This window comes from Musca autumnalis, unplaced genomic scaffold (assembly GCF_047663935.1).
Source record: "Musca autumnalis isolate F117 unplaced genomic scaffold, ASM4766393v1 scaffold_4, whole genome shotgun sequence".
Classification (NCBI taxonomy): Eukaryota; Metazoa; Arthropoda; class Insecta; order Diptera; family Muscidae; genus Musca; species Musca autumnalis.
This window is the reverse complement of record NW_027411977.1, coordinates 237,497,830-237,525,827: the sequence shown is the minus strand read 5'-3', so window position 1 is coordinate 237,525,827 and position 27,998 is coordinate 237,497,830. Positions and strand designations below refer to the sequence as shown.

General features: G+C 36.0%; 2 protein-coding genes across 5 annotated transcripts in view; one reads left to right on the top strand and one right to left on the bottom strand.

Moving 5' to 3' along the window:
- The window catches only part of fz2 (frizzled 2), a 604,999-nt gene that overhangs the window by 110,371 nt on the left and 466,630 nt on the right, over positions 1-27,998 (bottom strand). For all 4 annotated transcript variants that reach the window (XM_073986043.1, XM_073986045.1, XM_073986047.1 and 1 more), the window contains one exon: positions 7,828-7,919. The gene's annotated coding sequence lies outside the window, so the exon portion shown is untranslated. The remainder of the gene's footprint in view (positions 1-7,827; positions 7,920-27,998) is intronic.
- On the top strand, positions 880-1,320 carry LOC141403292 (uncharacterized). Its single transcript, XM_073985480.1, has one exon. It carries the CDS (start codon positions 880-882, stop codon positions 1,318-1,320), a length of 441 nt encoding a protein of 146 aa, XP_073841581.1.

The window sequence follows — 27,998 nt, the reverse complement described above, 5'->3', positions numbered from 1 at the left end:
TTTGAAATATTTTTCTATGAATTTTAGATAACAAAAATAATATTTTCCATTCCCTTTTATATGAACAAATGAAAAAAATTCATTTTAAGATAAAAATTTTGGTCCTTCGACGAGTCTCATTTTCGAGCTTCAAGCTATTTTACAATTTTGTATTTTTGACATATTTTTGCTATAATAAAAAGTATTTTCCAAGGCTTTGTATACAAATAAAAACGTAAATTTTCGATTCGTGGAAAATGTTCGTCCTTCGACAAGTCTAATTTTCGATTTTCACGCATTGTGATAATTTTGTATTTTTGGCAATATTTTTATAATACTAGAACATACATAAAAATATTTTCCAATGGCCTTTATATGTCCAAATCGATAAATGTTGGGTTTTTATTGAAAATTTTAATCCTTCGATTGGTCTCATTTTTGATTTTTATGTATTGTAATAATTTTGTATTTTTTTAAATAATTTTTTAGGAATTCTATATAATTTAAAACTATTTTCCAAGGCCCTTTATATGAAGAAAAATTAAACATTTTATTAAATGATAACAATTTCCGTCCTTCGACGAGCCTCGCTTTGATTTCCCAGGAATTTTAAATTTTTTTATTTTTTAAAATATTTTTTACGAATACATGCAATTAAAAAAAGAACATTTTTAGAGGCCTTTTTATAAAGAAAACTCAAAGTGTTATTTTTTTATAAAGAATTTGGTCCTTCCACGAGTCTCGTTTTTGATTTTCAAGTAAATTTACAATTTTGTAATTTTTTAAATATTTTTCTATGAATTTTATAAATTAAAAAGCATTTTTTCATGGGCTTTTATATGAAAAAAAAACTGAAAATTTTGATTTTATAATAAAAAAAAAATAATATAATAAAAAAAAATGTTGGTGCTAAGACAAGTCTACTCGGCAATAAAAAAATTAGGTGGCAATAACATCAGAAGCACTGTCTCTATTAAGGATAAAAACGGGATTAAACTCACCACACCAACCGAACAGCTAAATCGTTGGCGTGAATTCTTTATGGAAAATCAACCAGCACACCACCAAAACGAATATCAAATGATCTCGATGCTCTCGAGACGCAACCCAAGACGTGATATCCCAACTCATCCACCAACTTGCGGGGAGATTAAAACAGCACTTGAAGCTTTGAGAAACGGCAGATCCAGCGGCCCCGACGATATACCGGCAGAACTAATAAAATATGGTGCACCAACTCTGGCGGATATACTTACTCTTATCATTCGAAACATTTGGGTAACCGGGCAAATACCAGATAATTGGAAAAAGGGAGTCATAATAACAATTCCAAACAAGTAAAAAAGCATTAAGTTCGGCCGGGCCGAACTTTTCATACCCTCCACCATAAAATATTCTGAACTAAAATGGAATAATTACTTTTCATTCCTGTCCCCAACTTTATGTGGGTACGTTAAAATGTCAGATAATGTTTATGTACATTTATGCTTCATTCGGGAGGCCCTTTTTTATGGTGCCTATATCTAACTATGTATGTTGACAATTTTTGGTGGGCTAGAAATTGGGAGGTACTGTTATATAGGGGTTATAATAAAACATGGGCCTATGTTGACAGTTTTTGATGGGAGCCTTTAATGTCAAATAACTCCTAATTCGGTTAAAAAATTTAGCTAGAATCTTCAAAATATCGAAAATCGGTACATAACGTGGGAACTTCAAATGTCATTAACAGCTAGTTCGGAGGTATCTGGGCTATACGAAAATATGAACTTAAATGAACCGTTATATGGGGGCTATACCAAAACGTGGACCTATGTCCACAAGTTTTGTCATATAAGTTTATTGACATTTAAGAACTTTAAATGTCAAATTATAGCTACATCGGTCTGAAAATGTAGCTACAAACGTCAAAACACCGCAAATCGGGGGTACCGTTATATGGGGGCTATACCAAAACGTGGACCTATGTCCACAAGTTTTGTTATATAAGTTTATTGACACTTAAGAACCCTAAGTGTCAAAATATAGCTAAATCGGTCTGAAAATGTAGCTAAAACTGTCAAAATACCGTAAATCGGGGGGTACCGTTATATGGGGGCTATACCGAAACGTGGACCTATGTCCACAACTTTTGTTATATAAGTTTATTGACATTTAGGAACCCTAAATGTCAAATTATAGCTACATCGGTCTGAAAATGTAGTTAAAAACGTCAAAATACCGCAAATCGGAGGGTACCGTTATATGGGGGCTATACCAAAACGTGGACCTATGTCCACAACTTTTGTTATATAAGTTTATTGACACTTAAGAACCCTAAGTGTCAAAATATAGCTAAATCGGTCTGAAAATGTAGCTAAAACTGTCAAAATACCGTAAATCGGGGGGTACCGTTATATGGGGGCTATACCAAAACGTGGACCTATGTCCACAACTTTTGTTATATAAGTTTATTGACACTTAAGAACCCTAAATGTCAAATTATAGCTAAATCGGTCTGAAAATGTAGCTAAAAACGTCAAAATACCGCAAATCGGGGGGTACCGTTATATGGGGGCTATACCAAAACGTGGACCTATGTCCACAAGTTTTGTTATATATGTTTATTGACACTTAAGAACCCTAAATGTCACATTATACCCAAATCGGTCTGAAAATGTAGCTAAAAACATCAAAACACCGTAAATTGGGGGGTACCGTTATATGGGGGCTATACCAAAACGTGGACCGATATATCCCATCTTCGAACTTGATCTTCCGACGGCTAAAAAAATGGTATTCCCCAATTTTCAGCGAAATCGGTCAACAAATGCGGCCTGTATGTTGCGAACGGACGGACGGACGGACGGACGGACGGACGGACGGACGGACGGACATGCATAAATCGACTCAGAAAGTGATTCTATGTATATCCCTAGAAGAAACTATGGGTCTATCTCGCTTCCTTTTGTATGTTACATACAAATGCACTAACACATAATACCCCTTACCACATAGTGGTGTAGGGTATAAAAAAGGCGATCTAAAAGAGTGCAAAAACTGGAGAGGTATCACTCTATTAAACTCCATTGCCAAACTCATGGCAACATTGATCCTGCATAGGATACGCCCAGCTGTGGAAAATATGCTACGATGCGAACAAGCTGGTTTTCGCCCTGGAAGATCTTGTGCTGACCACATCAACACTTTGCGCATTATAATTGAGCAGTCCAGAGAATACAACTCGCCATTATATTTAGTTTTTGTTGATTTCGAACGAGCCTTTGACACTGTGTCACGAGACGCGCTATGGAACATCCTGGCTCTCAATGGTATTCCCAACAAAATAGTGGAACTCATTCGGGAGCTCTACAGAAACTCTAGCAGCTGCGTACGTTTTTATGGTGAAGAAAGTCCACCTTTTTTCCTACTGCCGGTGTTAAACAAGGATGTATACTATCTCCAACCTTATTCCTTATAATGCTCGGTTATGTGATGCAAACAACAAATATAGAAGCTCCTTATGGCATTAGATGGAACCTCAACGATCGTCTTAATGACATTGACTACGCTGACGATATTTGCCTGATGGCCCACCGTTTTGTGGACATTCAGGAAATACTAAACAAACTGGTAATAAACGCAGCAAGCATAGGTCTCAAGGTAAATATCAAGAAGACAAAAATGATGAGGATTGGCACAAATGTAACGACTCCTCTGACCGTAAATGGAACTGCTATAGAAAATGTCGAAACCTTCAGCTATCTCGGAAGCATAATATCAGCGAACGGCGGATCTGAAGAAGATATATTGGCTCGCATCAACAAAGCCCGAGTAGCCTTTCAAGCGCTCCATAAAATATGGCAATCCAGTAACATAAGCCGTAAAACTAAACTCAGAATTTTCGACAGCAGTGTGAAGTCGGTACTGCTTTATGGCTCCACCACGTAGGGCTACACACAATCCAATATAAAGAAGCTCCAAACGTTCGTAAACCGATGTTTTAACAAGTAAAAAGTCGTTAAGTTCGGCCGGGCCGAACTTTTTATACCCTCCACCATAAAATAGTCTTAATTAAAATGGAATAATTAGGGTCCTTTTACAATTTTAGGTGGAACAACTTTTCGATAATGGTTAGACTATTACTGCCTCCCGCTATTGCTTAAATTACACTGTGAACACAAATCTTGGGACAGAGATAATTCCTTTTGGAGATGAAAGCCCTTGGTGTGTGTATATTAAAAACCCCGAAGGACAGATGCGCCGTGATTCGAACTTCCGTGATGAAGTTTTTGCAAGAGACCCTGTAAGCCATCATGAATTAGCATTATATCTTTGTTTGTTGTTTTTGTAGAGCATTTAAGCAACAGTAAACAAAGATATAACGCTAATTCCTGATGGCCCACAAGGTCTCTAACAAAAATTTCATCACGCCATAAGGCGGAAGTTCGACTCACGGCGGATCTGTCCTTCGGGGTTCATAATATACTCACCAAGGCCTTTCTTCCCCAAGAGGAATTTTCCGTGCCCCAGGCTTTCATCTCCATTTTGTTGCACAGTGTTATCTAATCTAACCTAAAACAATGTGTTCAGCTAGGTGAAAGATACCACCTACGGGGCTATATCAAAGAGTCAACCTATCTTTAAATTTTTTGGCGGAAAAGTTTTATAGCTGCAGGGAACTTCAAGAGTCAAATTGAGGGTAGTTTCATCAAAACAATGTAGACCCTCAAAAATGGACCCATGTTGACGAATTTTAGTGAAGAAATTTCGTGACCACTGAAAATTCCCGAAAATCGGTACAGTTATATGGGGGGATATACCAAAACATGGACCTATGTATATTGACGATTATTTTTGAATAGACACAATTGTAGCAAAAATTCTCAAAATACCGATCATTACAGCTAGTTCGGTTAAAAATTGCAGCTAAAATTCTCAAAATACCGAAAATCGGGAGATACCGTTATATGGGGGCTATACCAAAACATGGACCTATGTTGACGATGTTTGGTGGGGATGTTTCATGACCACTGAGAACCTCAAATGGCAAATTACAGCTAGTTCCGTTAAAAATTTTAACTAAAATGCTCAAAATACCAAAAATCAGGAGATACCGTTATATGGGGGCTATACCAAAACATGGACCTATGTTGACGATATTTGATGGAGATGTTTCATGACCACTGAGAACCCCAAATGTCAAATTGCAGATAGTTCGGTTACAAATTGTGGCTAAAATTCTCAAAATACCGAAAATCGGGAGGTACCGTTATATGGGGACTATACCAAAACATGGACCTATGTTGACGATGCTTGGTGGAGATATTTCATGACCACTGAGAACCTCAAATGTCAAATTTCAGATAGTTCGGTTAAAAATTGTGACTAAAATTCTCAAAATACCGAAAATTGGGAGGTACCGTTTTATGGGGACTATACCAAAACATGGACCTATGCCCATATCCTTTGGGATATACGTTTATTGATCACTAGGAACCCTAAGTGCCAAATAATAGCCAATTCGGTCTGCAAATGTGGCGACGAACGTCAAAATACCTCAAATCCGGAGGTACCGTTATATGGGGGCTATACCAAAAAGTGGACCGATATAGCCCATCTTCAAGCTTGACCTGCCCATGGAAAAAATACCCTCGGGTGCAAAATTTCAGCACTCTATCTCAATTATTGCGGACGCTAGAGTGATTACAACAGACGGACATGGCTAGATCGTCTTAGAATTTTATCCTGATCAAGAATATATATACTTTATAGGGTCGCAAATGATTAGTTCGATGTGTTACAAACAGAATGACAAACTTAATATACCCTCCATACTATAGTGGAGGGTATAAAAACTATTTTCCAACGCCTTTTCTATGAAGAAAGTTAAGTTCGGTCGGGTTGAACTTTTTATACCCTCCACCACAAATTTCAGCCATTTCGGTGGATTAATGTGGCCACAACCTTCAAAATACCGAAATTCGGAAGGTACCGTGGCTATGGGGGCTATATGATGGCGTGGACCTATACCTACAAATTTCTGGGGGAAAGTTTTATACGCCTAAAGAAGACTAAATACCAAATTTTAGCCATCTCGGTGTGATAATGAGGCTAAAACGTTCAAAATATCGAAAATCGGGAGATATTGTATTATGGGGGCTATATCAACACGTGGACCTATATAAACATTTTATGGTAGAAATGGTTCTTAGCCTCTGGAAACACAAAATACAAAGTTACAACCGATTTTGTGGTCAAATGGGTCTAATACATTCAAAATATATTAAAATGACGCGTACTTTATATGGGGCGTTATATGTGGCCTACGCCAAAACGTGGACCTATATAAACCAACTTTGGTAGGAATGTTTTTTGGCCTCTGGAGACACAAAATACCAAATTACAGCCAATTCGGTGGTAAAATGGGACAAATATCTTAAAAATTTCTTAAAACGACGACGCGTCACGCGTCATTTTGTATGGGGGGTATACGAAAGCGTGGACCTACATAGCCCATTTTCAATACCAAAAGTCCTACGTACAAATAATAGATTTTCCCAAAATTTCATACACCTATGTACGTCAATCCGTTCGGACGCTAGAGTGATTTCCACAGACGGACAGACGGGCGGACATGGCTATATCGATGTAGAATTGCACGCTGATCAAGAATATATATAGTTTGTGGGGTCTGCAATGATTATTTCGAGTAGTTACAAACGTAGTGACAAACTTAATAAATTTTGGGGTTTCATTGAAAATGTTGGTCTTTCGAGGAATCTCATTTTTGCGTTTCAAACAAATTTACAATTTTGCATTTTTTGAGAATATTTTTATGAGAATTTTGCACTGGAACGGATTTCGCCTAAACACACTTGGGATATTCTAGAAGCATTATTTCGATGAGACAGAATTTTTTAAATATTTTTATGCATTTTTCGGAACCAAAAAATATTTTACTTTTCGATTTCCAAGCAGTTTTATACTTTTGTATTTCCTGAAATATTTTTTAAGGATTTAAATAAGTAAAAAATATTTTCAAAGACCTTCTATATAACAAAAAATAATAAATTTTGGGTTTTCCTTGAACATTTTGGTCCTTCGAGGAATCTCATTTTTGAGTTTCAACCAAATTGACAATTTTGTAATTGTTGAGAATATTTTTAAAATTTTTGAAATGAAGCGGATTTCGTCTTCTAAAACCATTATTTTAAAGAGCCTCATTTTTGTCCATATCAAAGAGTATATACCCTCTTTAGCCTAAAAAGCTGAGGGTATAAAAATGTAGCGTAAAAACCTGATATGATTTGTTTTCATTGTTGTTGTTGTATTTTCCCTTTGTTAATGGTGGTGTTATATTGTTTTCCACACAATATACATACAGACATACATACACTGAGATACATTACAACAACAATGGCAACACCAATAACCCCACTCATTCAAAAATAATTCTTGGCCTTCTCTTCTCTTTTCTGTATTTTTTTGGGGGATGAGAGTCAAAAAACGTGGTACACATTGCCAGCATGTGTTACTGAAAAGGAGCCCTGAGTAAACCAAAACAAAAAACCCCCCTTCGTTATAATTCAATGAGACACAAGAGAAAGAGAGAGTGGGAGCAAATGTATCTCCCTCCCCATCAAAATAATAATACATTTTGTGTATAACTCATTGAGTCCCACGAAACAACAATAAATACACACAAAAATAATTCATAACAGCACTATTATGCTCTCTCTCTCTGAGAAACCCCCTTCCCAATCAAATCACATTAGCCCCCCAAAATACATAAAACTTTTCTCTCTCATGCTAGAGATTTATTTCAATGCGTCTTGTTTGGTAACAATGCAACTTGTACTCACTCACCTTTGTGGCATATGCAGTTGTTGTTGTTGCTATTTTGTTATGGGTTGTTGCATTAACCAAAACAAAATAAGAATTCTTCAAGAGCTGATCACCTGTAATGAGAGTAGAAAAGAAAACAAGAGAAGAGTCTTATTATAATTTCATGGTTATTAAAGTGTGGTAGAAGAATGAATGGTAATGAAAGGTCATAATATTGTGTTAAATTCTTGGGCTATAATTAATGGAAATGGAATATGGGAAATAATTGCTTCGAGGGGTTTCAAATGGCGCCCAATAACGAACGATAGATAGCCAGTAGGTTAAGTCAGAATTTTAAGGAAAAATTAAATTTAGTTGGTAAGGTAAGGTTTTGACTTATTTTTTTAAGTGAGTTAATTTTAGAATATTTTACTAGTAGAGTGAAAGAAACTAAGGCTAAATGTTTGTTAAGGGCACCTCTTGGATCAAGATGTATGCATAGTTTATCCCGGGAAGTTTATACTACGCGAGATGTGGGTTTTGAGTTTTCGGAAATATTTTTACAATATTTGGTTTGTCTTTTTACGTACTGAACTTTACTGAACATTTTTTCTTCAGTAAAGTTTTGACAATGGTATAATTGAAATGTTGCTAAACATTACTGAAGAAACAATGTTCAGTAAAGTTCAGTACGTAAAAGGACAAACCTATTATGTTGCTTGGTGAAAACTTTCGGATCAGTTAAAACCGTTTAGCATAGCTAGTCCTTGTTATCCTAACCACAGCGATATACAGTTCGCTTATAAATTTCGGAAATTTTACCACAGATAGTCTCCTCATCGCATCAATATTTCAAAAGAAAATTTGTCATTTAAACCCAATTTTATGTGGCGCCCAATTAGGGACAGTGTTATTTTGATGGAATATGCCAATTTTAAAACTTTTTAACAAGTGTTATGACCAACAATTACATAATTGGTTCAATTTAGGATTTGGCGCCCAATGTGGGGCACTTTAATATGATGACTTTTACTGACTTGAGAATTTGCAGGCTTGTAGAAACATTCTGATCAAAAATGGCGTATTTGCTGATATTTTTCTTATGGATTTTTCCTGCAATATGACCTTGGCCTTATGACCAACAATTACATAATTGGTTCAATTTAGGATTTGGCGCCCAATGTGTGGCACTTTAATATGATGACTTTTACAGTCTTAAGAATTTGCAGGCTTGTAGAAACATTCTGATCAAAAATGGCGTATTTGCTGATATTTTTCTTATGGATTTGGCGCCCAATTAGAGACCACTTGTTTTGAAATCCTGCAATATGACCTTGGCCTTGTGACCAACAATTACATAATTGGTTCAATTTGGGATTTGGCGCCCAATGTGGGGCACTTTAATATGATGACTTTTACTGTCTTAAGAATTTACAGACTTGTAGAAACAATCTGATGAAAAATGGCGTATTTGCTTATATTTTTCTTATTTGGCGCCCAATTAGGGGCAACTTGTTTTTTATATAGTGATAAATATGAAGTTATCTAATAAACTATTGCTAAAGATGTCCCAAAGTTCTAAAATCCTACATGTAGTCCGTTCCATTTTACAAAAATGCATATTTGTTACTGTAATTCGAGTTGGCGCCCAATTAGGGTCAAACTCTTTTTATGGACTTGTGAGTATTAAGTATTTAATTAGATCAATTTATTAATGAAAACCTAGACTTTTGAAATCCGGAATTTTGGCCAAAAAGGCTTGATTTGATTTTATTTTTGAAGTTGGAATATTTTAGTGCCTCCGACGTAAAGTTTTTAAATATTTTTTTTTAAGAGTATATCAAAGTGTCTAAACGCGGAGTTTTCAAATCAATTTTGAGAAATATTTTAAGGTCTCCAAATGTGGAGTTTTACACAATTTCTTATTACTTTTTCGAAGAGTTTTAAATAATTTTTGAGGAATATTTCAGCAAGTCAAAGCGTGGAGTATTTTTTTAGACATTTTGATAAATATATCGAGGCCTCCAATCATGGATTTTTAATAAATTTTGATATTTTAAAGCCCGAAGATGAGCCATATTAGTCACCTCAAGAAGAACGCCACAAACGGTGTTCTTTTATAAAGAAGGCTTCTCTGGAGATATTTTTCTATACCAAAGCTTATTCAGAAGACCCCAGGGTAGGCATTGTTCCTTACAAAAGGCCTTGTAAGAAAGTTTTCTATACAAAAGACCTCAGAAGTGGCCTTCAAGGTTTGATATCTGGAGAGACTTCAACACACCTCTATACAAAAGACCTCAGAAGTGGCCTTCAAGTGACAGAAAACTTCAGGAAAGGCCTTTTTCTACAAAGGAAGCCCCACGGTTTGATATCTGGCTAGACCTCAACACACCTCTATACAAAAGACCTCAGAAGTGGCCTTCAAGTGACAGAAAACTTCAGGAGAGGCCTTTTTCTATAAAGGAAACCCCACGGTTTGATATCTGGAGAGACCTCAACATACCTCTATACAAAAGACCTCAGAAGTGGCCTTCAAGTAACAGAAAACTTCAGGAGAGGCCTTTTTCTATAAAGGAAACTCCACGGTTTGATATCTGGAGAGACCTCAACACAGCGGAAGTTATCTTCTACACGGAATATTATTAGAAGTCTTCTGTTTAGAAGTAAACCTCACCGAGGTAATTTTCTATACAGAAGACATAGACTGAGGCCTTTTTCTACACAAAAGACTTCGGATGAGATCATCTTCTACATACAAAACCTCGGATGAGGTTATCTTATAAACAAATGAACCCGAAAGAGGTCGTCTTCTACACAGAAGACCTTGGGAGTGCTTTTTCTATAAAAAATACTTTAAATGAGGTTTTTTCCTATACAGAAGATTTCGGATGAGATCCTTTTCTACATAGAATGCCTCGGGTGAGGTCTTCTACACAAAAGTCCTATAGGCATTAGATGTGTGTCTTTTTGTATACAGAAGACTTGGGGTGAGGTCTTCTCCTATACAGAAGACCTCGTCGGATAAGGTCTTCTTCTACACAGAAGACCTCGGGTGAGGTCTTCTCCTATACAGAAGATCTCGGATGAGGTTTTCTATTATACAAAATATCTTGAGTGAAGTATTCCTCTGCACAGAGTACGTCGAGTGGTATTTTTTTTAAACAGTGGACTATGGGTGATGTCATCTTTTACACAGAAGACGTCAGTTGAGGTCATCTCCTATGCAGAAGACCTCGAGAGTGTTTTTTCTATAAAAAATACTTTGGTTGAGGATTTTTCCTATACAGAAGATTTCGGATGAGGTCCTTTTCTACATAGAATGCCTCGGGTGAGGTCATCTACTCAAAAATCCTATAGGTATTAGATGTGTGTCTTCTTCCATACAGAAGACTTGGGAGGAGGTCTTATCCTATACAGAAGACCTCGTCGGATAAGGTCTTCTTCTACAAAGAATACCTCGGGAGACATCGGGTGAGGTCTTCTTCTATACGGAAGACAACGGGTGAGGTCTTCTTTTATACGAAAGGCATCGGGTGAGGTCTTCTTCTATACAGAAAACCTCGGATTAGGTCGTCGTCTGAGCAAAAGAACTCAAGTGAGGTATTCTACTATACAAAAGACCTCGGGTGACCTCACTGGAAGACCTCGGGTGAGGTATTTTCCTATACGGAAGACCTCGGGTGAGGTCTTCTTCTATACGGAAGACATCTGGTGAGGTCTTCTTCTATACAGAAAACCTCGGATTAGGTCGTCGTCTGAGCAAAATAACTCAAGTGAGGTATTCTTCTATACAAAAGACCTCGGGTGACCTCACTGGAAGACCTCGGGTGAGGTATTTTCCTATACGGAAGACCTCGGGTGAGGTCTTCTTCTATACGGAAGACATCTGGTGAGGTCTTCTTCTATACAGAAAACCTCGGATTAGGTCTTCGTCTGAGCAAAAGACCTCAAGTGAAATATTCTTCTATACAAAAGACCTCGGGTGAAGTTCCCTTCATACAGAAACCCTTTGACGAGGTATTTTTCTATACAAACGAGCTGTTATGAGGTATTCTTGTATACGAAAGATTTTGTGTGAGGTCTTTTATGCAAAAGACTTCGAGTGGGGTCTTATTTTACTCAGATAACATTGGGCGAGAGCTTCTTTTCGGGTTAAGTCTTCTTATATACAAAATACCTCGAATTAGGTCGTCTTATATACAGAAGGCCTTGGGTAAGAATTCCTTCCATACAGAAAAACATCGAGTGATGTCTTCTTCGCTAACCTTAGTGAGGCCCTTCTCTACAAATGAGACTTCGGCTGAACATTATTTCCATACAAAATATTTAATACCTATACCATACTAATGGGTGATATTTTCACATAAGGGTGAGGGTGAGGTTCTTTCATAAGCAGAAGAGCTCGGGTTATGTCATCAACGAGGTTTTCGCTTATTCAGAAGAGAAACACATCAGGTGAGGTTTGCTTCTCGGGTAATATCCAACGAATTCTTCTTACACACAAAAGACCACGGATGAGGCAGTTTTCTACACAGAGCAGCTCCTCTTCTATGCCGGAGACCTCAGGTAAGACTTAATACACAAAAGAACTCAGAAGAGGTATTTTTCCATGCAAAAGACTTCTGGAGAAGTCACTTACTATGCATATAAAGACCTCAGAATAAAAGTCTTCTTCTTCTACATAAAAGATATTAGACGCAGCCTTCTTCTACATAGGGGCGTTCTGCTATATAGAGTACCGCAAGATATGCGTCATTTATATAGAGAACCTTAGAGAAACCTCTTCCCAATAAAGTCCTCAGGAGAAAGCTTCTTCTATATGATTTTCGGAACGGTCACTTCTCCATAAGAAGACAAAGGTTTGATACAAGAATACCCCAAAGAAGGTAGTCTTCCATAGGGAAGACTTAAATACAAATTTATTAGATGACCTCCAAATTTGGAGTTTTCAAAGAGGATCCCTGAAGATCCTCTTTTTTACAGAATAACGTCACGTAGACCTCCGGAGAGCTCATTTGTTTTATAAAAATCTTTAGGAAACTTTCCCTTCCATATAAAACACCTAAGAAAAGGAGTTTTTCCCATACTGAAGACCTCAATAGCGGACTCTTTCAATGCAGAAAATTCGTGAGGGGATTTTTTAATAGATTTCTCATTCGTCATTTATATAGAAGAGCTTGGAGAAGACCCTAGGGAATGTTTCCCTCTACAAAGAATAGATCGTCCTTTCTTTAGGAAAGGTTTTCATTTATGCATACCACCTAAAGGGGAAGGTGGAAGGTCATAATCGCCTGGTCCTGGGGGACTTTAATGCGCATCATGAGATGTGGCATTCGGCCCTCGGAAACGATCAGAGAGGTATAGCGCTGGCTGAGCAGATTGATAGCTCTACGTTTTGCTCGGTCAATGAGGACGCCCCTACCAGAATTAGAGGAGCGTGTCACAGTTCGCCACACATAACCATCGTGTCACCTGATCTGACAAATGACGTCACCTGGCAACCCGTCATTTCCCTTGGATCAGACCATCTCCCCATAATTGTCTCCATCAGTAGACCACCCGATTTCATCACCTCAGAACGTCGCACATTCGTCAATCATGGGAAAGCTGATTGGCCGAGTTTCAGAGAGTTCACCAATCACCGCTTCAGAGAATTGCCCAATCCTATTGATGTTCGGGTAGCAAAAAGGGCATTCCGAGACATCATCAATGCTGCAGCCGCTCGCCATATACCTGCTGGTCGAATACCCGAAGTAAGACCAAATTTCCCAGCAGAGGAGACGGGATTAGCAAATGAGCGTGATGAGCTTCGTCGAACCAACCCCGACGACCCCAGAGTCAGGGAGCTGACACTGAAAGTTAACAGGCTGGTCGGCGAACATAAGCGGAGCAAGTGGTTAAATCATCTGAAGAGTTGCAACATTGGAGCCGGTATAAGTAAATTGTGGACAACGGTTAAGTCACTCTCGAACCCCGGAAGGAGGGATGACAGGACCTCAGTCACGTTTGGCGACGTTACGTTGACTGACCCGAAGAGGTGTCCAAGTTACTTCAATCGACTGTTTGTCGAGCACCCCGAGAGTGACAGGGCGAAGAGAAGAGTGTTACGTCGCATTAGATCTCTTCCTGCCGAGGATGAACCACCACAGTTTACAATGGATGATGTTGCGAATGCCATCAGGAACGCTAAATCATCCAAAGCGTTGGGCCCAGACGGAATTTCCATGGTAATGTTGAAACAGCTGGATGAGCCGGGAGTGGAGTATCCCACTTAAGTTCTCAACCTGTCGCTAGCTACCCTTATTCTTCCCGTAGTCTGGAAAATGGGCAGGGTGGTCCCGCTACTGAAGCCAGGCAAGGATGCCAGCAAAGGTGAATCGTACAGGCCGATTTCGCTTTTGTCACCTGTAGCGAAGACCCTTGAGGCCTTAGTCCTCCCCAGCATTAGAAATAGCTATCAAGTTGCCGATCATCAGCATGGATTCCGTAAGCAGCACAGTACGACAACAGCGCTGCACGCCATCTCCACACATACATATTTGTCGAGGACTCAACCAGGAGCGGCCGTGTGATAGAACAGTGATGGTGGCGCTTGACTTATCAAAAGCCTTTGATACTGTCAAGCACTCCACGCTGTTCGAGGACATCGAGCAGACAACCCTCCGCCCAAGTCTGAAACGTTGGATAATCAACTATATGTGTGGTCGCCAGTCGTACGTGGAATTCAGGAACAAGAAATCCAAGCCCCGTAGATTGAAACAGGGAGTTCCCCAAGGAGGGGTGATATCTCCGGAACTGTTTAACCTCTACCTTTCCTGTATTCCGCCCCCTCCAGACGGCATTGAGATCGTAACGTATGCGGATGTTTGTACGATCCTGGCGTCAGGTCCTCAAGTCCCTAGCCGGCAGCACTTGGGGTGCAGATAAAGAAACCTTGTTGACCACGTATAAAGCGATAGGTAGGTCTGTGGTAAGCTATGCGGCGCCAGTTTGGTCCGCGAATTTATGTGACACGCAGTGGGATAAGATTCAAATTTGTCAGAACGCCGCCCTAATAACAGCAACAGGGTGCCTCCTCAAATTTACAGTGGACAATCTACATGAGGAGGCAAAGATTATTCCAGTACGACAACATAATGAGATGCTATCGTTGCAGTACTTGCTCGGGTGTTACCGTGAGAGCCATCCCAATCACCATCTTCTGGCCACCGATACACCCAGGCATATCAAGAAGAATATTCATGCTCTAGAGACGACGGTCCAACAATATAGGAGAGAACCTTTAGATCAACAGGCATATCAGGCAGGTTTGAACAGCATTAAAACGGACACAGTTGCTAAGACCATAAACAGTTATTGTGTGAATGCAGTCATCGGAGCACATCCCCCATCTATCGCAGCTGAAGAGCGTCAGCTGCCACGACAAACCAGAGTAGTTTTGGCTCAATTACGCTCGGGATATTGCAGTCGCCTAAATTCCTATTGGGCGGGAATCGATCGCACCGTGCAAGACATCTGTCCAGTATGCGGCATGGGCCCGCACGATACTAAGCACCTATTCAACTGCTCCGCCAAGCCTACTCATCTGACTCCAGTGGATCTGTGGTTACATCCCATCGAAGTAGCCAACTTCCTGGAACTGGAGATAGACCCAGAGCCAGATTGAACAGGAGAACGAACATACAAACACAATAATAAAACACTGTTACAACAACAACAACAACCTCAAGGGGAGAATTCTCCTGTGGATGATATAAGGTAGAAATATTTTGTCTATATAAGAGGTCTCAAAAGTGGTTTCTCCTATCCTAACTGATAAGATGCCTTCTTGCCTGTGGGGGGCGAGGAGGGAGTTTTATATTCTTTCTTTATAGAGAAGACCTTATGAAAGGTTTTTCCTCTATAAAGAAAATTGTCAGAGCGGGTTTCTTTTAGATGAGATTCATGAGTGATTTTGTGCTATGCGGAACACCTCAATGAAAGGTATCATCTGTAGAAAAATCGAGATTAGGTGTTTTCTATAAGATAAAAATACTCTTTTCTATAAAAAAGGTATCAGAAGTGGTCTTCTCCTACATAGGAGAAGTGATAAGGTCTCATTTCCCAAGTGAATGACCTCAAGGTAGGCCATAAAAGGTCTTCAACGATTCTTCTTCTATACAGAAAACAGCAAAAGAGATTCCTTAAGTTTTCTTTTTCAATATAGAACATTTCAAGAGAGGTTTCATATCAGCCACAGTAGTAAAGAGTTTTGTTATGCAATAACTTTTGTTGTTCTAATGTGTGTCGGACTATTGTCCTGCACAATGTACCTGCGATTGTATGTCCGTCCGTCTGTCTTCCAGAATAACTTACAATTTTAATTAATTTGGAAAGAAAAGTAAACTCGCCCTAACATACAACCTGAAAAATTAAAGGAGACAGCAGGAACAGCAACAACTAAAACAACAACTAAATGAGTTTCATAGTAAGTTCATTAGCGGAGTGCAACACGATTTTGACGTTACAAAATGTCTAAACAAGACAGCAGCGGCAATGAGGATGATGATGATGATTCAAACAGAGACAGCTAACAATAAAAACAACAACAAGAACAGTGGTGCTGGGCAACATGCAACAGCAGCTAAAGACTACTGTAACTCCAAATAACGCAGATAACGCAGCGCTAAGCGAACACCCAACCAAACTCCCATGAAACAAAAATCAGAAGCTAGGAAAACTCAAAACAGCAACAAGAACAAAATCGGGGGGAAATTTTCTGCCAGACATTGAACGCCGCCAAGAATAACAAGCCTAACAAATGCAACCAACAACAACAAAAAGAACAACAACAGCAATGAGTTGCATATAGCCACGGTAGAGAACACAAATTCCTGAACTACCAGCTACGTGTTGAACAACAGAACAGCAGAAATGCAATAAACGAGCTGCAACAACAAAAACAACAACAATAAGAACTCTTTTCAAATCAAATCTCTGAAAAATTCTACACGTGTGCATGCATTGCCTGACGTTCAGTGGAGGATCCCGATTTTCATGGGGCAATGTTTGCACCCAGCAACAACAGCAGCAACAACAATAAGCAAAGTTTACAAATAAACAAAAGTGATCCAACGTATTGAGATGGCATGTTTGTATGTAAGTGTGTGTGTGTGTGCGTATCTTTGAGCTGTGGAGGAGTTGTGTTGATTGTGGCTGCCTGCTGGCTGGATGCCTCGGCACCCTGTTGCAATGGATTGCCGCCTAAGGTCTTGTGAAGTGATCTCCTTGGCATTTTTTCGGGTTTAATTGAAAAGGAAGAGAGAGAAAGAATAATCCAATGAGGGAGAGATGGGAGATCTTTTACTCTCTGAGAATTAAAATACTTCTCTCAATCTCACTTCAAAGGCTTCAAATGGGAAGAATTCCCAAACTCCCTTCTCTCACCTATCTTCAAATCTCTCTCTCATACATTCACATTTTGTTCCCTCGGCTGTCCGCCCATACACTCACCTCCTTCTTGACAGTATCTCATTTAGACCTTGTTTTCTTGCCATTCTTTTCAACTGTTTTCGCCTTGTTTATGTTCCTCATGTCACAAGCGGTCCAAGACAGCCAAACAGCCAGCCAGTCAGCCCTACCTTATTTTCCTTGTTGTTGTTGTTACTGGTGCTGACTGTGTTCTTCTTAACAAGCTCTGTTTAGCCTTATGGCGGTTATTATCTGGTAACAACGTGTTACGAATTACTTTTAACAAGACCCTTAAAATGATAACAACAAAGCCGGTAAAGGTAGTCCGACGCTTGGTCGGTCGATGATCGGTTGGGGCGAGGAGCAGTGTGTGTCCCGAATGAGAAATAAGAATAGGTATGGCAAAATATCGATGGCCAACAACAAATATGGTAAGAAGACTTGCTTGGAAGAAGAAGCAGAATGCCATGAGTAGGAAACCCATAAATGAAAGGAAGAAGAAGACATAAGAGGAATGCCAACTAAGGAAGATGGAAATAAAAGTTGGGTTAGTTAGTGATCTTGTTATGCTTGAGAACTGGATTGTTGTTGATATTGATCACGTTGCTGTTTTTTTTTGAAGGAAAATGCAGTAAAGAGGAAAGAAGAAAAAATAGGTGAACAAATGACATGGAGGGAATTTTTATAGAGCCACGAATTTTAAAAACCGTGGCTTCTATTAATGAAAGGGGGTATCCGAGAGGGATAGACATAAATTTCCAGAAGCCACACAAATTATTAGGTCACCTATGGCAAATTGCTTTGGGTCACCTATGGCAAAGAACCTATCCTAGGACCCGCCAATCCTCTAAATAGCGTTGACGTCTTCCACAGTAGCGGCCTCCGAAAGTCGTCTAAATGCCTCTTTCAGAATTTTTTTTCAAAAGGAGACAATACTCAGCAAAGACGGTTTCATAGAACATGATGTTCAATGAGGTCACCTTAAAAATTGTATATCTTTTGTGGAAATGGTTGCTTCGCAGACAGAATGCCTAAGAATACCTTCTTTAAAAGAAGAATATATTTCTCGAGGACTTCCACAAAATAAAGACATCAATAGGGGTCTTCTTCTATGTGTAAAACCTCAATAAAGGTATTCTTCTATATGGGAGACCTCAATAGACCTCATATGAGAGACCTTAATAGAGGTTGTCTACTAATTGGAGATCTCAATAGAGGACCTCTTCTATAGGGAAGACATCTATAGACGTTTTCTTCTATACAAAAGACCTCAGAGGAGGTCTTTTTCTAACAGAAGACCTCAGGGAAATTCGTCTTCTAACAGAAGACCTCAGGGAAGGTCTTCTTCTATAGGGAAGACCTCAGATAAGACCTGGGTGTGGTCTTCTACTATACAGAAGACCTGAAGTGAGGCCTTCTTTTTTACAGAAGATCTCTATTAAGTTCTTCTTCTGTATAGAAGTCCTTAAGTGAGGTCATCTTCCATACAGAAGACCTCTAGCAAAAAATTTTTCTATTTTGACCTCTAGTAATGACTTTTTCTATTCAGAACAAACCGGGTGAGGTCTTCTTCTATATAGAAAACCTTGAGTAAGGTCTTCTTCCATACAGAAGACCTAAAGTGAGGTATTTTTCTATATAGAAGACCTCAGGAGATGTCTTCTTATATACAGAAAGCCTCAGGAAGGGTCTTCTGCTACAAAGAAAATACCAGTGGAGGTCTTCTTCTATACACAAGATCTCAGGGGATGTATTCTTCTACCCAGAAGATTTTAGGCGAGGTCTTCTTCTATACAGAATACTGCAGGAGAAGCATTCTTCTGCTATCCAGAAGTCCTCCTGGAAGGCCTTCTTCTATACTGAAGAACTTGTACGCAGAAGACTTCAGGCGATGCCTTCCTCGAAACAGAACTCAGGGGAGTTCGACTTCTTCTTCTACAGAGAAGATCTCGAGGGAAGTCTTCTTCTATACAGAGGACCTCGAATAAGGTATTCTTCTATACAAAAGACCTTGAGTGAGAGTACAGAATAGAAATATAGACAAAAATTCCAAAACATGTTTCGTCGTATAGAAAAAAATTCGAATTAATTTTTTTCGTATTGGAAAAAAATTGAATTAATTTTTTTGTATAGAAAAAAATTCAAATAAAAAATCGAATTAGTTTTTTTGTAGAGAAAAAAATTTGAATTAATTTTTTTTTTTGAATAGAAAAAGATTCGAAATAATTTTTTTCGTATAGAAAAAAAAATTCGAAAAAAATTATTAATTAAAAAAATTATTATTAAATTTCTAACTAAAATTTGTTTCAATACGAAAAAAATAATACAAATTTTTTCTATATGAACAAAATTAATTCGATCTTCTTTCTATACGACAAAAAAATTAATTCGATTTTTTTGTACAAGAAAAAGACTAATTCGTTTTTTTCCTATAATAAAAAAACTAATTCGGTTTTTTTCTATACGAAAAAAATAACACAATTTTTTTCTTTACAAAAAAAAAATTCATTCGAATGTTTTTCTATACGAAAAACATTAGTTCGAATATTTTCCAACACGAAAAAAATTAATTCGAATTTTTTTTCTATACGAAAACAGTTAATACGAAATTTTTTAAATACGAAAAAAATTAATTTCAATTTTTTCTATACGAAAAAAATTAATGTTTTCTATACGAAAAGAATTATTTCTATACGAAAAAAATTAGAATTTTTTCTATAAGAAAAAAATTAATTCTAATTAATTCTAATTTTTTTCTTTACCAAAAAAATTATTTCGAATTTTTTTCTATACGCAATGTTTTTCCAAACGAAAAAAAATTCTATGTGAAAAAAATTTTTTTGAATTGTTTTCTATACGACGAAACATGTTTGGGAATTTTTTCTATACCATAAAATTATTTATAATAAATGTCTCAATATAGCAGAAAACTTCATCCGAGGTATTCTATTTAGAGGAAGACCTCAGGTCTTCTGTATACAAAACAAAATTCATTCGAAGTCTTCACCCGATGACTTCTATATAGAAGAAAAACTCATTCGAAGTTTCTGAATAGAAGAAGACTTCACCTGAGATCTTCTGTATAGCAGAAAACCTGTCTTGAGATCTTCTGTATAGGAAAAAAATAATTCGAAATTTTTTAAATACCAAAAAAATAATTCGAAATTTTTTTAATACAAAAAAAAAAATTACCTCGGAATTTTTTCAATACGAAAAAAAATAACTCGACATTTTTTCAATACGAAAAAATTAATTCCAATTTTTTCTATACGAAAAAAATTATTTAAAGATTTTTTCTATACGAAAAAAAATAAACTCGAATTTTTTTCTCTACAAAAAACTAATGCGCTTTTTTTACGAAAAAACAATAATTCGAATTTTTTCTATACGAAAAAAATTAATTCGAATTTGTTTCTATACGAACAAAATTAATTCGTATTTTTTGTATAGAAAAAAATTCGAATTAATTTTTTTTGTATAGAAAAAAATCTAATTAATTTTGTTCGTATAGAAACTAATTCGAATTAATTTTTTTTCGTATAAAAAAAAGGAATAAGTTTTTTTTGTAGAGAAGAAAATCGAGTTTATTTTTTTTCGTATAGAAAAAAATTTTAAAATTTTTTCATATAGAAAAAATATGATTTAATTTTTTGGTATGGAGAAAAATTGAAATTATTTTTTTCGTATTGAAAAAATTTCGAGGTAATTTTTATACCCTCCATCATAGTATTGATGGTATATTAAGTTTGCCATTCCGTTTGTAACACATCGAACTAATCATTTGCGACCCTATAAAGTATATATATACTTGATCAGGATACTAAGACGATCTAGCCATGTCCGTCTGTCCGTCTGTTGTAATCACTCTAGCGTCCGCAATAATTGAGATAGAGTGCTGAAATTTTGCACCCGAGTCTTTTTTCCATAGGCTGGTCAAGTTCAAAGATGGGCTTTATCGGTCCACTCTTTGGTATAGCCTCCATATAACGGTACCTCCGGATTTGAGGTATTTTGCAGACCGAATTAGCTATAATTTGGCACATAGGGTTCCTAGCGATCAACAAACTTATATCCCAAAGGATATGGGCATAGGTCCATGTTTTGGTGTAGAGTCATATAACGGTATCTCCCGATTTTCGGTATTTTGAGAATTTTAGCTATAGTTTTTAACCGAAATAGCTGTACTTTGCCATTTGAGGTTCTTAGTGGTTATGAAATATCTCCACGAAACATCGTCAACATAGGTCCATGTTTTGGTATAGCCCCATATAACGGTACCTCCCGATTTTCGGTATTTTCAGAATTTTAGCTACAATTTTTAAAAGAACTAGCTATAATTTGCCGTTTGAGGTTCTCAGTGGTCATAAAATATCTCCACCAAACATCGTCAACATAGGTCCATGTTTTGGTATAGCCCCATATAACGGTACCTCCCGATTTTCGGTATTTTCAGAATTTTAGCTACAATTTTTAAAAGAACTAGCTATAATTTACCGTTTGAGGTTCTCAGTGGTCATGAAATATCTCCACCAAACATCGTCAACATAGGTCCATATTTTGGTATAGCCCCTTTATAACCGTACCTCCCGATTTCGGTATTTTGAGCATTTTAGTTACAATTTTTAACCGAACTAGCTGTAATTTGACATTTGAGGTTCTCAGTGGTCATGAAATATCTCCACGAAACATCGTCAACATAGGTCCATGTTTTTGTATAGCCCCCATATATCGGTACCTCCCGATTTTCGGTATTTTGAGAATTTTAGCTACAATTTTCAACCGAACTAGCTGTAATTTGACATTTGAGGTTCTCAGTGGTCACGAAACATCTCCACGAAACATCATCAACATAGGTCCATGTTTTGGTATAGCCCCCATATATCGGTACCTCCGGATTTTCGGTATTTTGAAAATTTTAGCTACAATTTTTAACCGAAATAGCTGTAATTTGACATTTGAAGTTCTCAGTGGTCATAAAACATCTCCAACGATACATCGTCAACATAAATCCATGTTTTGGTATAGCCCCCATATAACGGTATCTTCCGATTTTCGGTATTTTGAGAATTTTAGCTGCAATTTTTAACCGAATTAGCTGTAATGATCGGTATTTTGAGAATTTTAGCTACAATTTTGTCGATTCAAAAACAATCGTCAATATAGGTCCATGTTTTGGTATATTAGATTAGATAACACTGTGCAACAAAATGGAGGTGAAAGTCTGGGGCACGGAAAATTCCTCTTGGGAAAGAAAGGCCTTGGCCGCCGAGACCTTGTGGGCCATCAGGAAGTAGCGTAATATCTTTGTTCACTGTTGTTTAAGTGCTCTACAAAAACAACAAACAAAGATATAATGCTAATTCATGATGGCTTACAGGGTCTCTTGCAAAAACTTCATCACGCCATAACGCGGAAGTTCGAATCACGGCGCATCTGTCCTTCGGGGTTTTTAATGTACACACACCAAGGGCTTTCATTTCCAAAAGGAATTATCCCTGCCCCAACATTTGTGTTCACAGTGTAATTTAAGCAATAGTGGGAGGCAGTAGGAATTTATCTATTGTCCACCTAAAATTGTGAAAGGACCCTAATTATTCCATTTTAATTAAGGATATTTTATGGTGGAGGGTATAAAAAGTTCGGCCCTGCCGAACTTTACTACTTTTTACTTGTTAGAATTAATTTTTTTCTTTTAGAAAAAATTCGAATTAATTATTTTCTTAAAAAAAATTCTTTCAGAAAAAAATTCGAATTGTTTCTTATGGAAAAAATTCGAAGCATTTATTTGTATAGAAAAGTTTTAAAACAGTTTTTTATATAGAAAAAAAAATCGCAACATTTTTTTTCGTATAGAAAAAATTTGAAACTATTTATTTCGTATAGAAAAAAATAGCAACAATTTGTTCATATAGAAAAAGAAAAAAGTGGGTAATTTTTTTTTTTGCACAAAAAAATTTGAAACTATTTTTTGCATAGAAAAAATAATTCAATTTTTTGTTTAGAAAACAATTCGATTCAATTTTTTCGTAAAAAAAAAACAAATCAGTTTTTTATTTTTTGAAATTTTGCCTTTTTAGGGCGAAGATAATTTTTAATGATTTTTGTTAATTTTCTCGTTTAGAGTTAAGCTTGATGATCTGGGATTTGAACCCACGTCCTTGAAAAACATATCAAAAAATGTTGTCATGGCGTGTTAGCGTTCAAAGCCAACTCATAACTTCAAAGTCAGCGCAAAAAGCGTTTGTCATGAAGAAAATACATTTCTGTGGCCAAGTATCCGCGTTAATGTACAAAAACACATTTGCATTTGAAAAACGATAAGTTCTAGGACGATAAGTTCTATTACATAGTCGATACGTCCGAAGATTTGCTTTACCACCAATGAAACCAGGTAACGTAATTTGGTGACTATGTGGGTTCGAGTCCATGGCTTTCCTTTTTCACTTGCAAATAATTTCAGATCATCAAGCTTAACTCTAAACGAGGAAATTAACACAAATCAGTTTTTTTTTAGAAAACAATTACAGTCTGTTTCACTATGTCGAACGAAAATGAAAACGAAAGAGAACTACTTAACTCGAGTATGACTTTCAAATTTTATAGTTGTTTCGAAGCAAAAGCAAAGTCAATATTACCATGGAAAGCAAAGTTTAGGTGTTTTTCGTTCGCATTAACTTTCTTTCGACATAGTGAAACAGGCGTTTAGATTTGATAATTTCATTGGATAGAAAAAAATCAAACCAAAAATAGAAACAATATCGAATATTTTTTTTTGTAAAGAAAAGAAAAATTGAATAGTTTTTCCACTAATAAATTAGTTGTTTTAAAATATTAAAACAACAACAATGGGATTAAGCCAGGCAATTTTGAAAAAAATTGTAACAGCTATCCCAATATAATAACGCCACCAATGTTCTGTCTTTCTCATAGAAAATTCGAAAACATTTATTTGTATGGATATAATTAAACAATTTTTTGTATAGAAAAAAATCGATTAAGTTTTCTTCGTATGGGAAAATTTCGAATCAATTTCTTCGTATATTAAAAATCAGGTCTGTTTAAAAAACTATTCTAATCAACTTTTTTTTGGCATAGAAAATTAAACATATTTCTTTTTTAGAAAACAATTCGGATAATTTTTTCTTATAAAACAATTTGAATTAAGTTTTTGTGGTAAAGAGAAAAATTGATTCAATTATGTTAGTATTGAAAAAACATCGTTTAAATTTTCTTCGTGTAGAAAATATTATCTTCTTCTTCTCCTTTATTGCATATTCGATATTCGAATGTTAGCGACCATATTTTTTATATGCATACATATATCAAAAAACGAATCCATTTTTGCGTGTATCAAAAAATATCGAATCAAATTCTTTATAGAAGAAACAAATCTAATTATTTTTTTTGGTATATAGAAAAAATTCTATCCACTCTCACTACCGGGTTCGTTTTATGCAAACAATATAAAAACTCTCAACTTTATATCGTTTCCAAGACATCGTCTATAGAAAATCTGCAGGGCAGCGTATCCGGCCTTGTATAGAAGAAGTCAAAATTTCCGGCAATCTTGAGGAAATCTTTAATAACACTTGGTCTCTCATGGTTCTTCCTGACTTCCTTTCATTAAAAACTTTTACTCAATTAATAGATAATGAAGTTAACTTTTATTTCTTTATTAAGGGCGGGTAACACTTCTTTTTTATGGCTGGCACTTATCTAAGTGATTTTTTTCAATTAATTTAACCACTCGTTAAATATCAGAATTTTTCATTGAAAGTGTGCCTCTACAAGTCATTACCGCAAATGATAGTTGACAATTAAAACATTAAAGAGTGAACCCCTTTTTCCTTTCTGATGACTTCCTTCCCCAATTTAAAATTAAAAAAAGAGGAAGAGCCACATGATGATGATCGCGATTGCTATTTGAAGGCAAGAGTGGATGGATGATCATCAGCAAGGCCAGCAACGTCATTGTGCCACCACCACGTGGCTGTCATTCGCGGTCATTCCACAATCGCAAGAGTCGTATAGGGGAGATAAGACAATAAGAGCAGCGGCAAGGGTTTTTTTTCCTCTCTCGGGTATCTGCAACAAAAATTAACTGCGGGTTTAAAGTTTTCGGCTGGCGTTGTTGCTGCTGATGTTGTTGTTGAAATTGCCATCATAATTTATGATGGTGATAAATGTTTTTCTAATTTGTTTAAATTTAAAAATAAAAAAACTAAAATGCCACAGCAGAATTTCGTCGGCATAGGGCACATGCTTTGGTAATTGTTTTCACACGTTGAACGATGAACCCTCTCCCTTTTTTGGTGTGACTGGAGGGTGGGAAGCTGTGTGTCTACGAACTTTTGCTTCCTCCTCATAGTTAAGCGCTGAACTTTTGCTTGAGTGAAACATCCATCCCACTACGTCAGCAGCAGCAGCATTTTGTGCCAGCCAGTCAGCCAACAAAGCGATCTGTAAAGATTTAAATATTTCATCATCAAAACCAATCAAAGTGATTGTCTGCGGGTTGCCAGCAATAGGTTCCCTCTATATATCGTTCATTTGCTTCATCTTCGTTTTTGTTTATTTATTCAAGGTTCACAATTGACAACAACCTCCCAAAAAAACGTTCTTTTTATTTGGGTGTTCTATTGGAAAGTTTAAGGCCCTCTTTAGCAATTTGAGGATTTTTTTTTTTTGGTTTAAAATGCATTTTGTTTTTGAGAATTTACCAACAGCAGCAGCAGCAGTTCAATTGCCCAAGCATGTACTTTGAATAGCTTGTGTGGTGAACGCACATCAATACTTGGGTTTCGCTTGTGGGCCAGTATGACTTCCATTCGTCTGACTGTGTTCGAGAGTTATTGAAACTTGCCTGCTTGCCTTAATTTCAGCCACAGGAGTTCAAACCAAAGAGACCATTAACAGCAGCAGGGTGCTGCCATAAATTACGCACGTATTATAACCAGCAAGCTGACTGGCTGGATGGCTGGCTGACTGACTGTTTGGCAAGAATCAAAAACCAATACGTGCGTAATGCATCGTTTTTCTTCAACGCTTTTGGGAGAGGTAAAAAAAACAAACTTTAAATTTGGAGAATGAGAAATTCATTTAAGAATTTTGAAAACTCCTCTAAAGGTAGAATATATGAAGTAGCTTCGCTATAAGTTATTCTGCAAAGGGGAAGACCTCCTTTAATTCTTCTATTTAGAACAAACTATTCCTTGTTGTGTTTTGCTCAGAAAAAGTCGGACCAAAATGTTTAAAATAAATTGATTCTTTTTTTTTCTATACCAATAAAAAAATATTCGAAGTTGCTTCTATATACGAAAAAATTTATTTCAGTTTTCTTCGATACAGAAACAATTGATTTTAGTTATTTTCTTTACGAAAAAATTGATTTGATTTTTTTTTCTATATTCGAATTTTTTCTATTTCTATTCTATATTTTTTACTATACGAAATAGTTGCTTCGAATTTTTTTCTATACGAAAAAAATTGTTTCGAATTTTTTTCTATACGAAAAAAATTGTTTCGAATTTTTTTCTACACGAAAAATATTGTTTCGAATTTTTTTCTATACGAAAAAAAATTGTTTCGAATTTTTTTCTATACGAAAAAAATTGTTTCGAATTTTTTTCTATACGAAAAAAATTGTTTCGAATTTTTTTCTATACGAAAAAAATTTTTTCGAATTTTTTTCTATACGAACAAAATTGTTTCGAATTTTTTTCTATACGAAAAAAATTGTTACGAATTTTCTTCTATACGGAAGAAATTGTTTCGAATTATTTTCGATACGAAGGGAATTGTTTCGAATTTTTTTCTATACGAAAAAAATTGTTTCGAATTTTTTTCTATACAAAAAAAAATTTGTTGAACTTTTTTTATACAAAAAAATTGTTTCAAATTTTTTTTCTATACGAAAAAAAGTTTTAAATTTTTTTCTATACGAAAAAAATTGTTTCGAATTTTTTTCTATACGAAAAAAATTGTTTCGGATTTTTTCTATACAAAAAAAAAATTGTTTAACATTTTTTCTATACAAAAAAAAAATTGTTTAACATTTTTTCTATAGGAAAGAAATTGTTTCGAATTTTCTTCTATACAAAAGAAATTTTTCCGAATTTTTTACTATACGAAAGAAATTCTTTCGATTGTTTTCTATACGAAAAAAATTGTTTTTATTTTTTTCCTCTACGAAAAAAATTGTTTTGATTTTTTTTCTATACGAAAAAAATTGTTTCGAGTTTTTTTCTATACGAAAAAAATCGTTTCGAATTTTTTTCTATGCGAAAAAAAATTGTTTCGAATTTTTTCTATACGAAAAAATTTGTTCCGATTTTTTTCTATACGAAAAAATTTTTTTCGAATTTTTTTCTTTACAAAAAAAATTGTTTTGAATTTTTTCTATACGAAAAAAATGGTTTAGAATTTTTTTCTATGCGAAAAAATGGTTTCGAATTTTTTTCTATATGAAAAAAATAGTTTCGAATTTTTTCTATACGAAAAAAATAGGTTCAAATATTTTTCTATACGAAACAAATAGTTGCGAATTTTTTTCTGTACGAAAGAAATTGTTTCGAATTTTTTTCTATACGAAAAAAAAATTGTTTCGAATTTTTTTCTATGCGAAAAAAATTGTTTCGATTTTTTTCTATGCGAAAAAAATTGTTTCGATTTTTTTCTATGCGAAAAAAATTGTTTCGATTTTTTTCTATGCGAAAAAAATTGTTTCGATTTTTTTCTATGCGAAAAAAATTGTTTCGATTTTT